Source organism: Vigna unguiculata, chromosome 5, assembly GCF_037176805.1.
Source record: "Vigna unguiculata cultivar grain cowpea cultivar isolate G323 ecotype 2 chromosome 5, ASM3717680v1, whole genome shotgun sequence".
Classification (NCBI taxonomy): Eukaryota; Viridiplantae; Streptophyta; class Magnoliopsida; order Fabales; family Fabaceae; genus Vigna; species Vigna unguiculata.
In genome coordinates, this window is record NC_140796.1 from 2,395,868 (window position 1) to 2,410,025 (window position 14,158).

A 14,158-nucleotide genomic window follows, 5' to 3' on the forward strand; every position below is an offset into this window, starting at 1 on the left:
TCAGGGATTCAGATACTAAAAAAAATTAAACTTTTTGAATTTATTTCTTAATCAGGATTATTTTTATTTATAAATTTCACGATGTAATGTGAATAAAATAAAATTCTAGATTTAGTTAACAACTTAAGGCAAACACACACCAACAACGTTTGAAGTTGAAGGAGTCCTCTCACGTTAAACATTCAGACACGTCTATTTGAAAGCTCCCAAACTCGTGCCGAAAACAGTGGATTGGCACGTGCCACTCGTCTATATCATAGTCCTTTACGAACTCCCTCTTTCCCTCTGCATCTTCAAACAAACGCACACATAACATAACTCTGTGTTTGTGAAAAACTCACACCACCCTGTGTTCAGTTTCCAATCGAGTGCCATGACAACACCAACACCAGCTTTGAAAGATGAGCTCGACATCGTGATCCCCACCATCAGGAACCTGGATTTCTTGGAGATGTGGAGGCCATTCTTTCAGCCTTACCATCTCATTATTGTGCAAGATGGTGACCCTTCAAAGACCATAAAGGTCCCTCAAGGGTTCGACTATGAGCTCTACAACCGCAATGACATCAATAGGATTCTTGGTCCCAAGGCCAATTGCATCTCGTTCAAGGACTCTGCGTGCCGTTGCTTTGGCTACATGGTCTCCAAGAAGAAATACATCTACACCATTGATGATGACTGCTTTGTGAGTTTTATTTTATTTTATTTTATTTTATTTTCTCTCAATCTCATTACATCACCCATTTGTTGGGATCTCGTTGGTTTTTGCATTCTGACTTTGGTTTTGGCTAGATCTTGACATGGTTTGCTTTGCAAGGTTGATCTCTTCCTTAGCCGTGTAAAATTTGGATCTTTTTGTTATGTTGGTTGTTAATGTTGTTGTTTGCAAGTGTAATGATGGTGCTGCTTCTGCTTTTTCTGGCCATTGCATGGATCGGATATTTCCTTTTGGCTTTATGATCTGTTTGAAACACAATGTCAGCTTTCTTACAATGTAGCTAGTGATTTTTGAATCTATGGAGTTGGGTCTAATGGAAATGATTAGTCTCTGGCAATGTGATTTGATGAAATTTGATTTGTCATTGGAAGAGTTGCCTACATTGAGGATGTGTTATTCTTTTACTGTAAAGCTTTGATGTTGGTCCACGATGTAATCGTGTTTTGTCACCTGTTTTGATCTCCTTAACCAATGTTGGAGTGAAATTCGAAATTATGGCTAGCTTTAGTGTCTGCATTTGGTTAATAATGACATGATATATATGTAATCATGTGCATATGATGGAATCCTGAGGTGCCCTCCAGCTATATGTGTTAATGCCAACATTTGTTTGATATATTTATATATTTTGTCAGGCATCCTCTTCATTTGAAATTTTAGGATTTATATCATTTTTTGTTGTGATTTAGGTTGCCACCAATCCATCTGGACAACAGATTAATGCACTTGAGCAGCATATAAAAAATCTTCTCTGTCCATCCACACCTTTCTTTTTCAACACTCTCTATGAACCTTACCGAGAAGGTGCAGACTTTGTTCGCGGTTACCCTTTCAGTCTCCGGGAAGGTGTGCCAACTGCAGTTTCTCATGGTCTCTGGCTCAACATCCCAGACTACGATGCTCCTACTCAGCTTGTGAAGCCTCTTGAGAGGAACACTAGGTACTTCTTCTATCTACCCTTGTGACCTTTTGAAAAATTAAAACTTGTGAGTGTGTTTGATTGTGAATAATGTGATATTCTTATTAGGTACGTGGATGCTGTTATGACCATACCAAAGGGCACTTTGTTTCCCATGTGTGGAATGAACCTGGCCTTTGATCGCGATCTCATAGGACCAGCAATGTACTTTGGTCTCATGGGTGATGGCCAGCCTATTGGACGCTACGATGACATGTGGGCTGGTTGGTGCTGCAAGGTACCAAATCTTTGTAATCAATTGATAGTTTCATTTGTATGAATATCATTGCATGAAAAGAACTGAGATATTTTGATGAATGATTGTTTAGGTAATCTGTGATCACTTGGGATTGGGAATCAAGACTGGTTTGCCTTATATCTATCACAGCAAGGCCAGCAACCCATTTGTGAACCTGAGGAAAGAGTACAAAGGCATATTCTGGCAAGAAGACATTATCCCATTTTTCCAGAGCATTGTTCTGCCAAAAGAAGCTACCACTGTTCAGAAGTGCTACATTGTGCTTGCCAAGCTAGTCAAGGAAAAGCTTTCCAAGGTAGATCCTTACTTTGACAAGTTGGCAGATGCCATGGTCACTTGGATTGAAGCTTGGGATGAACTTAACCCTGCTGGAGCATCACTGGCCAATGGCAAAAAATGAATCAGCTTTGGTTAACTGCATGACAGCCAGAAAACTTGCAACTCAAATTAATTATACTGTATTATTTTGTCTAGTATGTATTTTCAACTTAGCTGTTATTGTCCTCTTAAAATTTGCAGCACTATTAGCTGTAACTCTATCAGTAACTTTTGGTTTGAGCTTTTAGAAATAAGAAGCACATGTTATAGGGTGTTCTTTTCTTTTGATTATTGTTTGAAGGTTAGAGATCGGATGGACAGATATTGATGTATACCTTGTTTAATACTGAGTATAGATCCATAGTGATCAATTTTTAACCGATGAGATCAGAGCTTTGGATTTTTCTTTGGTACTTTATCTGCCACTTCAATACTGTCCTAACATCTATACCAATTTGAAATTGAAAAACATCAAAATCTATCAGGACTATGTGTTAGGATGGAGTGTTTATCACTAAACCAAAAACTATATCCATTAGTCAGGCGCAATTCTTTTTACTTAAGAGTATAACAGTCCAAGCGTCACGATTCGATTGTGACCTGACCCACTTGATCTCTGTCAAACTCTTGACCTTAGTATTGATGTCAATTGTTAGGAACAAGGCAAGACAATATAATGAACAACTAGATTGAGTTGAATGAGAACTTACAATCACTCAGAAGCACTGCTGGAAACTTCAGCCTAGAAGTTCCTTACACAAGCAACCACAATTTGCAAAATGAATGTCAATCAATTTGAAATTTATATCTGGTTGAAAACGATTTTGTTCTTGTATGTTACATGCACAAGCTAAAGGAAAAGATAAAAGAATGATTATACAAGTAAACTTTCATGCTACATTCACATCAAAAGTCAAAATCCCGCATTAGTGTGGCTGCCATACGAACATGGACATCACCATACATTTGGACGCTTCTAGATAATGGTTTTCATATGAAAGTTGTTACTGAAGCTGCAGAGCTGTTTTATTCTGGTTTTTTTTATTGGGTGGATACAACTTTGTAATTCCTTAAAATGTTGCTTCATTATTCGGTTAGCCATGGAAATTATTGCTTCAGGTAAATTGTGGTGGTCATGTTTGTACTTACTAACTGGTAAATTCATAAATTTTGTAATTCATTATTTCGGTTTCGCGTTTATACTGTAACAACTATCGATTTCATTGAAACAATTGTCTGTAACCTATGAAGTTAACCAGGGTATTTTTTTTACATCCTATAGAAATATCTACTCGTGCAGAATGTAAATTTTACATTCCAAATAAATACCCATTCAAAACGGAAGGACTTCAATCTACCAATATTAACTTTAATTGTTTTTTTAATTAATTACTTGTCTCAATATTTATATCATGTATATTTTTAATGGAAGTCTACAAATCGGAGAGTTTTAATTACATCACTTTTGGCTTATACAACTACAAGAATTCTTAATTTCGAATGCTAAGTTCTTAAAAGATTAAAGTTTTCAACGACAACCTGATCTTTTAGTTTCATTCATATTCTAAAATAGGTTATCAATGAATTGAATTATGTATATATCTATCAAGAGATCATGACAATAGTATTTCACTAGTAGAAGGATTGTTTTTCTTATATGAATATGGTGGTACCGGAAAAACATTTCTGTGGAGAATTTTATCGGTTGTTATTAGATTATGGGAAAGATTATTTTGAATATAGCTTTCCCGAATTTTCTAGAACAAACTTTACAAAAGACATACAATACCTTTTCCGAATAAGCATCTAACCAAATCTACCATTTTACACTTTCTCTCTTCTTCTTCCTTCTCCGTAAGAGTATAATAGCAATGCCAGTATGGAAGTACACTTAGTAATCATGGGAATGCAAGATGGAAAAGCCCTGTACTGCTTAATGCCCAAGCCCATTAACGATCCATAGACTACCATACCTTTTCTCTTTTGGATTCAATGTCCATTAAATCATACAAATCCCAACAAACAAAAATAGATAATTCTGCATGCAGTCAATCTTTGGAAATAAAAGTTTCAGATGACATTGTTATCGAACACCAGCATACACTAAACTGGAGAAAGAGAAAATAGTTACCAAGGTCTTTCAGGGGAATAAATACTACTAAAAAAACAATTTTTCTTTTTGAAATTTTTTTCTTAGAAAATACTTGTTAATTTTATTATGAACAATGGTTTGAAATAATTTACTACCATTTTTACACAAAAATTTTTAATTTTTTTTTTTTAAAAATACTTGCAAACTTTATAAAAAATAATTATCTGTTAATTAAAATTTATAGAAAAAATAATAAAAAAAAGTCTTTTATTACAAAATATTATAATAAATTTGTAAGAAAAATTCAACAAAAGATTAAAAGTTCTAGTAGTGAAAGCAACCATTAAAACATCAACTACGTTGGAAATTCTAAATAAATTAAGAAAATATTCAACTGAATAAATTCTTAAATTCAATGCTACGAGCAACAAAGTGACACTACCAAACTAAGGTAAAACTATATCATATAGCCGTCTAATTCATTACTAAAAGTTATCGTATTACAAAGGATTTTTCTTATAGATTTATTAAAAAAATGTAAGAAAAAATTTTTTTCTACTATTTTTACTAAGAATTTTAATTGACAAATAATTCATTTATGAGTAATTATTTTTAAGTATTTTCTACAAAATTTGTTGTGAAAATTGTTTTATGCAAAATATTTTGTAAAAAAATAGACAACAATTCCTTACAATTTTTTTATAACAATTTATAAGTATTTTCTAAAATATTTTTATAACAATTTTTGTAGTAGTATTACATAAAATATTAAAAAATGGACCTTCTTCAACAAGCAAACATGGGAGTGAACGTTGTCTAATTGAAAGAATGAAAGTATCACCGGCTAAATAGTATATTTTAATTTTTAGTTAAAAACAAACGAGTTTAAATGTAAAAGAAAATATTACCCACGAATTCAATGTAAATTCATCTTTGCATTACATTATATTAACAAATGAAATTATTTGGCGATATAAAGTTCCTAAGAAATATATGTAGTTTTTTTTTTTCAAATTTTCTAAAGACAGTTCACAGGAATTTTTTCCACTTTGAAATCAGATTCTTGTACAATTCTTTTTCTTTAATAAAGTGATTAAGGGTTTAATTGTACGCGGGGTAAATTTTCCTTAATCTGAATTTTAATGTATTTAAATTCACATCAAACTCTATCCATATTGAAACGTATTCATTCTCATATACTGAATTTTATAACATTTATTTGCTTATAATTTTATATTGTTCCTAATGTTTATAATACGTTGCATGTATAGAGGGTTGAGTAACATTGCTAACGACCCTGTCGGTTTTCAATGCAAGACTCGTATTAGTTTGTATTAATAAGGGGGCAAAAAACAGATATTTCATATAAAAAACTTCATGAACAACTCTTAAGGGACAAAAGAGTAGACAAATTAGTATCTGAGTGATAAATTTTTCTGTTCTAGGCTTGAAGCAATCAAGGTTTTGTGAAGATGCATGCAGCAGATAGAGTGTCCTTTTGACTAGAAAGGAACTCACTACCTAGTCCCTACTTAGCTTGCTTGCTTCAAACTCATGTCTCTGGTTCAAAGCAAGACCATAAAGAATCGTTCACAAAATTAGTTGGCAAGGTCTAAAGAAGTGACATATGTTACCTAATACAATGATCAAGTTGTGGACACAACATAGTACCACGTTTTCATCTCATCCCTCACTTGTTCAACACTTATCTTCCAATCATTCTTGCTAAAAAAAGGTTCAAAAAAAATGGGAAGATGCCAGATACAAAAGAAAATTATACACACTGTTACTACTGCCATATTCATTTGGATGTAATTGAATGCCTAAATGAAAATGTTTAGACCAGATCAAACTTCAAAAAAGGGTAAAGGGGTGTTGAAATGTAGCATTACCAGGCTTATTTTAGACAGACTTATAATGTTTTTTCAATAAATCATCAATATGGTGTTGAAATGTTATTGTAATTTCCTGAATACTCTTTAAATGGATAAATTTATGTAAGTAGCTCTTAAAAGTATTGAGCATTAACATCAAATTAATCTCTGATTAACATCGGGACTAATATCATTTTGGACTGATACACACTTTTCTGTAAAAATTGATGTGTAGGGAATAAGGGGTATACTGGTAAGTTTATGGTGTGGTGAGGCTAAGCCATCAGAGAAGAAATGAGCCTTCAAACACAACGGTTGACGTGTAATGTTCACTCTTGTATCTCCCGCCTATTCTAGTCAGTGGCCGTTGCTTTAAGAAATGGGAAGTTCAAAAGGAAATCTCACGGCTCAGACAATGATAGAAATATAAATGTTAAGGTAACCAACAACCATTAGGTGAGCCATCACTTAGAACCCCAAACATATTCCCTTCAGAGCTCTTTTTCTACAATATTACACATCCAATTCCATACCATTCAGCTCACAATACTCCAATCTCACTGAAAAAAGTTGCTCACTCTCAGCACCACTCTCATCATATAGTTGATAACATCAGGGAATGAGGCTTTTCATATCAGCTGCATGTGTTCTTGTGCTATTCTCTTGTACAGGTCAGATAACAAGTTAGTTACCCTTTATGCTGAACTTGCTTCACTTTCATTTGCATTTCACACACATTCAACTGATTTGTTCATGTTCTTATTGTAGCTGCGTATGATCCTTTGGATCCAAATGGAAACGTAACGATCAAATGGGATGTTGTGTCTTGGACACCAGATGGCTATGTAGTAAGTAATACTAACTGAATTGATTTCACGTTGGATTTTCCTTAATCACCTTAAAATCCTAATTAACATGATTTTAAGTCAATTTTTCATCTGTTTGATTTCATTTGACGAGTTGATTCGTAGTCTATTTAGATCAAAATCATATTTTGCCATTACTCATCCAGGAAAACACCTAGATAGAAAGGCCACAGTATAGTCATCTAGCATTGCAACTTATTTCAGAGAGTAAAATGAGTGTAACTAAGTTGAAAAGTAACTTTTCATTTAATGAAATCTCCTGTTTCTGTGTATTGCATTTTTTTACCAGGCAGTGGTAACAATGAGCAATTTCCAAATGTTTCGGCACATCATGAATCCGGGGTGGACCTTGTCGTGGTCATGGGCAAAGAAGGAAGTAATATGGTCCATGGTAGGAGCTCAAACAACAGAGCAAGGAGACTGTTCTAAGTTCAAAGGCAATGTACCTCACTGCTGCAAGAAAACTCCCACAGTTGTAGACTTGCTCCCTGGTGTACCTTACAATCAACAGTTCTCAAACTGTTGCAAGGGTGGAGTGGTTGCAGCATGGGGCCAAGACCCTTCAGCAGCAGTTTCATCCTTCCAAGTCAGTGTTGGGTTAGCCGGCACTTCAAACAAGACTGTTAAACTTCCCAAGAACTTCACTCTCTTGGGTCCAGGACCAGGCTACACTTGTGGTCCTGCAAAGGTTGTTCCTTCCACCGTTTTCCTTACACCTGACAAGCGCCGCAAGACTCAAGCACTAAGTTAGTTCTCTAACTTTGCGAAATCAATTTCCTGTTCATATTCAATTCAATTGTTTCCTTAGTTTCTTTTGTTTTACATCATGCAGTGACATGGAATGTTACTTGCACATACTCACAATTTCTGGCAAGAAAGAACCCAGGTTGCTGTGTATCTTTGTCATCCTTTTACAACGAGACCATTACCCCTTGTCCCTCTTGTGCATGTGGATGCCAGAACAAGAGGAACTGTGTCAAGTAAAGTCTGATTTTCAAAACAATTAATGACCTCTTAATATCCAACAACTAGAATCATTCTCTTACATGTTGCTATGGTATGCAGGAGTGACTCTAAACGTATCAACATGGTGGGGATTCACACTCCAAAGAAAGACAATGAACCATTGCTTCAGTGCACTCATCATATGTGCCCAATAAGAGTGCACTGGCACGTGAAGCTCAACTACAAGGACTATTGGCGAGTCAAGGTTGCCGTAACAAATTTCAACTACAGGATGAACTACTCCCTCTGGACTCTTGCTGTTCAGCATCCAAATCTTAACAATGTCACCCAAGTTTTCAGCTTTGATTACAAGCCTCTACTTCCATACGAGTCCATAAGTGAGTGGCAAGAAATAAATCTTTTTAGTGTGTTTTATAAGTCAAATCTATAACCTTTAAGAATGAGTGCTAATATGTATTATCTTGTGTGCAGATGATACTGGCATGTTCTATGGAATGAAATACTTTAACGATCTATTGATGGAAGCTGGACCGACTGGGAATGTTCAATCAGAAATTCTTCTTCAGAAAGATAAGGATACATTCACACTCAAGCAGGGGTGGGCATTTCCTCGCAAGGTCTACTTTAATGGCGAAGAATGCATGCTGCCACCGCCGGATACCTATCCGATCCTCCCTAACTCTGCCCCTGTGAACCTATTGAAATTCCCAGAATTCATTTTCACAATGCTTGTCATGCTAGCTGTTTGGTGAACTAACACATAAGCGAGATACAATTGTTTTCTATGAAATTTTGAAGCCAAGTTTTCTTACACCCACATAACGTGCATCAGGTATGAAGATTCTATAGGAATTGTTTGAAAACACCAAACAAAACTCATGAATTTGTGAGCCGATCCATGAGCGCTGATCGGGTGCTGAATAGAGAATATAATTCCATGCAATGATTTTGTTTGAATCGTGTCAATGCTTATATGGCAATGCTGTAATGGATGTTGGATCCCACTTCTTCCTTTTATTCAGGTGGTTCTGTTTAGACCACATCGTGTATGATACAAAATATAGTTTTATTCTGTGTAGGAAACTGTAAGTAAAAGACCACTATCATTTCAAACCCACATATGATTCATCAAGTCTATATTTTTCATGTGACATGTTGGTGTGTATATTTATTATAATTACAGTTACATCAAAATAACGATACATACATCATTGAATTACAACAAACACGAACAAAAAACAAGTTCTACCACCAATGTGCTGAACCCTCGGTAATAAACCATAGGACACGTGAAGCTTATCTTGAGTTGCCACTAGATGTCATTCTCGTTCCTCCCTCACATGCTTCAAATGACAAATTGACATCACAATTTAGTCAAAACTGATCTGATTGAAAATTTTCTGTTACAAGGCTAAGTGTACCACAGATTGGAACTTTATGCATGGGCATAAAATACCAAGGCTACCAAAGAAGCTATCACTACGGCAAACAAAGAAACCTCTGGCCGAGAACCAGCATTAGGTAACCAGGGATAAGCATCAGGTGGTGGCATGACACAGTTGTCACCGTTGAAGTAGATCCTTCGAGGAAAAGCCCATCCCTTATCAAAAGTAAAAGTTGCTTTATCCTTTCGGAAGAGTAGCTCGGATTGAACATTGCCATTAGGACCAGCTTGGTTGAGAAAATCGTTATAGAACTTAACTCCCCATAGCATTGCTGTATCATCTGTAAAAGGGAACTTAAAAATCAGTACTTGCCTTCAAGTTTATGAAAAAAAGGAGTAAAAGTTTGATGCTTTATTTCTAAACAAGTTGCCTCACTTACTTATTGAACCGTAAGGGGTCAATGACTTGTAGTTGAAACTGAATAGTTGAGTCAAATTGTCAAAGTTTGGATGTTGAACAACCATGTTCCACTCGGAATAGTTCATCCTGTAATTAAAATTAGTAATAGTAACCTTTACACGCCAGTACTCCTTGTAGTTTAGCTTAACATGCCAGTGGATTCGGACGGGACACATATGACTAGTACACTGAACCAAAGGTGAAAAGTTATTCTTCCCAGAGCCAGAAACAACCGATGCCAAATGTGGGGTATTTGGACTGTAAACACAGAGAAAGGAAATATATGAGTGTACACAACTTAGTGGCTAGAAGGAAATGAAAATTCACTTGGCGTTGGAAACTTACTTCACACAGCTTCCTGACAGAGATGAGTTACCCTGGCAACCACATGCACATGTTGGGCACGGCACAATAGTATCATTATAGAAAGATGAAAGTGAGACACAGCAAGAGGGAGTTTTCTGAGCTAGAAATTGTGAGTATGTGCATGTCACATTCCATGTCACTGCAATAAACAAGAGTGATGTTAATAATGTAGTTACTTATGACAACTGTAAGCTTCAATTAGTTCTAACTTTAAGAGAATTATAAACATTAGTCTCAGATTTTGTTACCAACAAAACCTACATCTGGTGTGTAACACTGTTGAAGGTTGGAAGGAGGCAGCATAAAGATAAATAGTCATATTGGCAACAGTGAAAATGACATTAAAAAAAGTCCTACAACTTACTCAGTGCTTGGGTCACTCTCCTTTTATCTGCTTGAATGAATTGGGTGGGTTTCACAATCTTGGCTGGACCACAAGTATAACCTGGTCCTGGTGCATTCAGGGTAAAGTTTTTCGGGACTTTGACAGTTTTGTTTGTGGTTCCAGCTCTACCAACACTAACTTGAAATGATGAAACTGCATTGGTAGGATCCTGCACCCAAGAACTAAGCACCCCACCTTTGCAGCAATTTGCAATTTGTTGATTGTATGGTGTTCCAGGAAGCAAATCCACAACCGTCGGATCTTTCTTACAGCAATGTGGAATACCTCCCTTAAATTTTGAACAATCACCTTGTTCAGTGGTCTGCCCTCCCATCATGCTCCATATTACCTCCTTTTTTGCCCATGTCCATCCTAGTGACCAGCCAGGTGAAGCAATATGACGATATTGTTGGAAATTGTTCATTGTAACAACAGCCTGCACATTCAGTGGTATCTTAGATATAAGCAAAGTCACTTTAAATGTCTATAATCACTACTTTAAATAAATTCATCTGTATAATTGAGTTATCAACCTTATTCATTAATTAAAACTTCAATGGTAAAAGAACACTAACAGAAGATAGTTGTAACACGGCTCATAATTGTGACAGGAAATTCAAACCATGTCAGGTTTCTAGTTGAAATAAAATTACTTTTTATCCAAAACTCTATATTATCCAAGAATTGATATATTACATGAGATGCAGCTGACAAGAACATGCGTATATGCATCACAAAAGATGGTGAGACACCAGTAGAAAGAAAAGGAGCAAATCCATGCATAATGCATAACAACAGTTTTGCTTCTCATATTAATGGTTGTTACTGTAAAAGACTATACTTACTACGTATCCATCAGGGGTCCAACTTATAATGTCCCATTTGATTGTGATATTCCCATTTGGGTCAAGCGGATCATAAGCATCTGAAAGATAAACATCAAACAGCAAGAGGAAAGTAATTAGAAGGAAAGGAAAGAAAACAAAATAAATGTTGAACCTCTGAAAATCCCTATAGTATACTACAAAGTACACACAGTAGAAATGATTACACACACAATTGCATAATTGCTCAAGCAGTCACAAAAATAACAAAGCAAATAAGCAAATACATTGTTGAAGTCAACGGGGTGAAGTTATAGTTTTTTTATCAGTACATATTTTAGCATGTATGATTCATAATTCCATCGTTTAAACCGGAAGATATCTGGGATCTAAAATGCGTGGACCTTTATACATGAATTATTCCATATACAGCCAAAACTGATCAGCACCGGTGACTGCCTACTCAAATCCTCATGCAGAGTATACCTAATTACAGGGTTCTTAGGCAAAAATCTCGTGGAAGCAATCACAATTTCAACTTAAAACTATCACAAACGACAACAGGTAAAGAAAAAAAAAAAGAACAGAAAAAAAGACAAACCATGAACCTACTTCTCTTTTGACTCAACAAAAATTCAAATGCGAAATCAATTTTAATCAAAAGATAGTCAGAACACAATTTTCATTAAGTTCCCTGTTAGAAATGTAAATCTTTTATAGTAACCAAACAATCAAACAGCGCATTTTCTGCATAAAACATTTGGTCCCAACAAGATTACCCTTCAAGGTTAATAAATGATCAAAATTTTCCACAACAGGACAAAACCCACTTTCTTTATCAAATTCAAAGGGCAAAGGCAGCATCTTTCCAAACTCACAAGCCTTCATTTAAAGAAACAAAAAAGGGCGTAATGTCCACGCAGCATAAAATGAAGACCCCCAGAGAATGGAAAATGCTAGGCAGCTAATGAAAACTGAACAAAGTCACAGAACCAATGAAAATTCCAAGACACAGAGAAGGAAAGAAGAGAAGAAAAAATAAAAGAAAAAACAGTAATGGGGTGAACCTGTTGAAGTGAAGGAAGTGCAATACAGCAGAACCAAGAGCAATATGCAAGGAGTTGCTTTTGGTAACAGAGAGAAACCCATTTTGGATGCCACAAGAGGTGAGTGGTCTGGTTCTTGCCTGAACAGTTCAAGATCTGTGACAGAGAAGACTAGAAATAAAGAAAAAGAAGAAAAGGAAGAGAGAGAGAGAGTGAAGAAAAGAAAGTGAGAGAGTGGAAAAAATAATCGGCAGAAACTGACTATTTAGTTTGTCCCAGTTGGCTCATCATCTTGTGTTTAAGAAAGGTATATATGCAAATTGTTATCTATAAAAAACTATGCACGTACCTAAACTCCATTATTGACGGTGTTCTAAAATAAAGTAGAACTTTTGCTTTTTGTACATAAAAAAAATTATAAAAAAAAAGGTTTTTTCTTGCAAATTTGTGATGATAAACTTTCACCTTTTACAGAAACTAGAGATTGTCATGTGAAACAAAATGGGTTTTGATTTTCCGCACAAGATAATAATGAGAGAAGCTTGTTATACTCTGCAAAAGCTATGGTAAAAGAGCCATATGATTAGTGTATGATGAGAACAATCCAATTACCTAGGATGTAGAAAATAAAAAAGTCAATTAAGTATATACAATACTGTATAGCACGATTGTTTTTTATTGTGATTATTTTTAAAATTATATTTAAAAGTTTGTATATTTATAATGTAAATAAAAGTTAAATGTACTTTTCTATACTCTGTTGTTAACTGAAATGTGTTAAAAGTTGCAATTTTAATGATTTTTTATTTAATACTTATCTTCATCTACAAGTGATTTTCTCCCAAATATGTAATTGTAAATGCTTTTTGTTGATGACAAACAGTGTTAGGAATAGTGTATTAAAATTAAATTCATCTTTTGCAAAAAATTAATTAAAAATTATGTGCTTTATTTCTTTGAAGTCAAATGGTAAAAATATAATGCAATAAATTATAACAGTCTTTAAAATATAATAATGTGGCATGACATGTGTGGAGAAACAAATTGGCATAGCAAAATATAATATATATATATATATATATATATATATATATATATAGTTTGACTTGTAGGATGACGTTCAAACAGCCTTTATTGAGTCTGTCTTTTATTAATCAATGAACATTTTTAGGGTTTAGTTAATATTACAATAACCATGACTAATACATTATAAATTTGATTTGAGTATTCCTTTTTTGATATAAGAATCAAACTTTTAATATTTTCTATTGTTATATTTAGTAAGTATTTTAATTTTAATTTTCAATTATTTTTCTTTTATGTTAAAATTTTGAAATTCAAAATCTTAAATTAATTATTTTTTATTTTTATTTTAAATATTTTTTTCAAATCTAAATTACTTTTAAAAAATATTTTCCAAGTTTAATCCACATTTATTTTTTAAAATAAATTTAAAAAATATCATTAATAAGTGAGAGACGTGAAGTTTATATATGAGTTATTCTGTTGAGTATTGACATGACAAAAAAAATATACAAATTTCTTTATCCAATAAAAAAAATAATGTAAAGTATCAAATAAAATAGGACTATTAATATATCCATAAACACCCCTTGCATATTAAAGACAAAAGACTCCAACA

General features: G+C 34.3%; 3 protein-coding genes across 3 annotated transcripts; 2 read left to right on the top strand and 1 right to left on the bottom strand.

Moving 5' to 3' along the window:
• Positions 1–272: 272 nt before the first annotated feature.
• On the top strand, positions 273–2,638 carry LOC114183077 (UDP-arabinopyranose mutase 1). Its single transcript, XM_028069924.2, has 4 exons — positions 273–685; positions 1,408–1,658; positions 1,746–1,914; positions 2,006–2,638. Exons 1-4 carry the CDS (start codon positions 374–376, stop codon positions 2,333–2,335), a joined length of 1,062 nt encoding a protein of 353 aa, XP_027925725.2. The 5' UTR covers positions 273–373; the 3' UTR covers positions 2,336–2,638.
• A 4,070-nt stretch (positions 2,639–6,708) lies between these two features.
• On the top strand, positions 6,709–9,168 carry LOC114183394 (COBRA-like protein 4). Its single transcript, XM_028070408.2, has 6 exons — positions 6,709–6,890; positions 6,988–7,067; positions 7,375–7,831; positions 7,918–8,065; positions 8,151–8,428; positions 8,523–9,168. Exons 1-6 carry the CDS (start codon positions 6,839–6,841, stop codon positions 8,801–8,803), a joined length of 1,296 nt encoding a protein of 431 aa, XP_027926209.1. The 5' UTR covers positions 6,709–6,838; the 3' UTR covers positions 8,804–9,168.
• On the bottom strand, positions 9,157–12,800 carry LOC114183393 (protein COBRA-like). The gene is made up of 6 exons (XM_028070407.2): positions 12,538–12,800; positions 11,492–11,571; positions 10,626–11,082; positions 10,241–10,400; positions 9,876–10,153; positions 9,157–9,776 (listed from the first exon to the last, which is right to left on the bottom strand). Exons 1-6 carry the CDS (start codon positions 12,617–12,619, stop codon positions 9,487–9,489), a joined length of 1,347 nt encoding a protein of 448 aa, XP_027926208.1. The 5' UTR covers positions 12,620–12,800; the 3' UTR covers positions 9,157–9,486.
• Between the last annotated feature and the right edge of the window lie 1,358 nt (positions 12,801–14,158).

Bases quoted from the DNA above. Each gene is read 5' to 3' on its own strand.
- LOC114183077 (XM_028069924.2), top strand. From the start codon at position 374: ATGACAACACCAACACCAGCTTTGAAAGATGAGCTCGACATCGTGATC. The intron at 686-1,407 runs GTGAGTTTTATT...GTTGTGATTTAG, and splicing joins CCATTGATGATGACTGCTTT to GTTGCCACCAATCCATCTGG. The intron at 1,915-2,005 runs GTACCAAATCTT...ATGATTGTTTAG, and splicing joins GGGCTGGTTGGTGCTGCAAG to GTAATCTGTGATCACTTGGG.
- LOC114183394 (XM_028070408.2), top strand. From the start codon at position 6,839: ATGAGGCTTTTCATATCAGCTGCATGTGTTCTTGTGCTATTCTCTTGT. The intron at 7,832-7,917 runs GTTAGTTCTCTA...TACATCATGCAG, and splicing joins CCGCAAGACTCAAGCACTAA to TGACATGGAATGTTACTTGC. The intron at 8,429-8,522 runs GTGAGTGGCAAG...TCTTGTGTGCAG, and splicing joins ACTTCCATACGAGTCCATAA to ATGATACTGGCATGTTCTAT.
- LOC114183393 (XM_028070407.2), bottom strand. From the start codon at position 12,619: ATGGGTTTCTCTCTGTTACCAAAAGCAACTCCTTGCATATTGCTCTTG. The intron at 11,572-12,537 runs GTTCACCCCATT...TTTATCTTTCAG, and splicing joins CACTTCCTTCACTTCAACAG to ATGCTTATGATCCGCTTGAC. The intron at 9,777-9,875 runs GTAAGTGAGGCA...TCCCTTTTACAG, and splicing joins GACCCCTTACGGTTCAATAA to ATGATACAGCAATGCTATGG.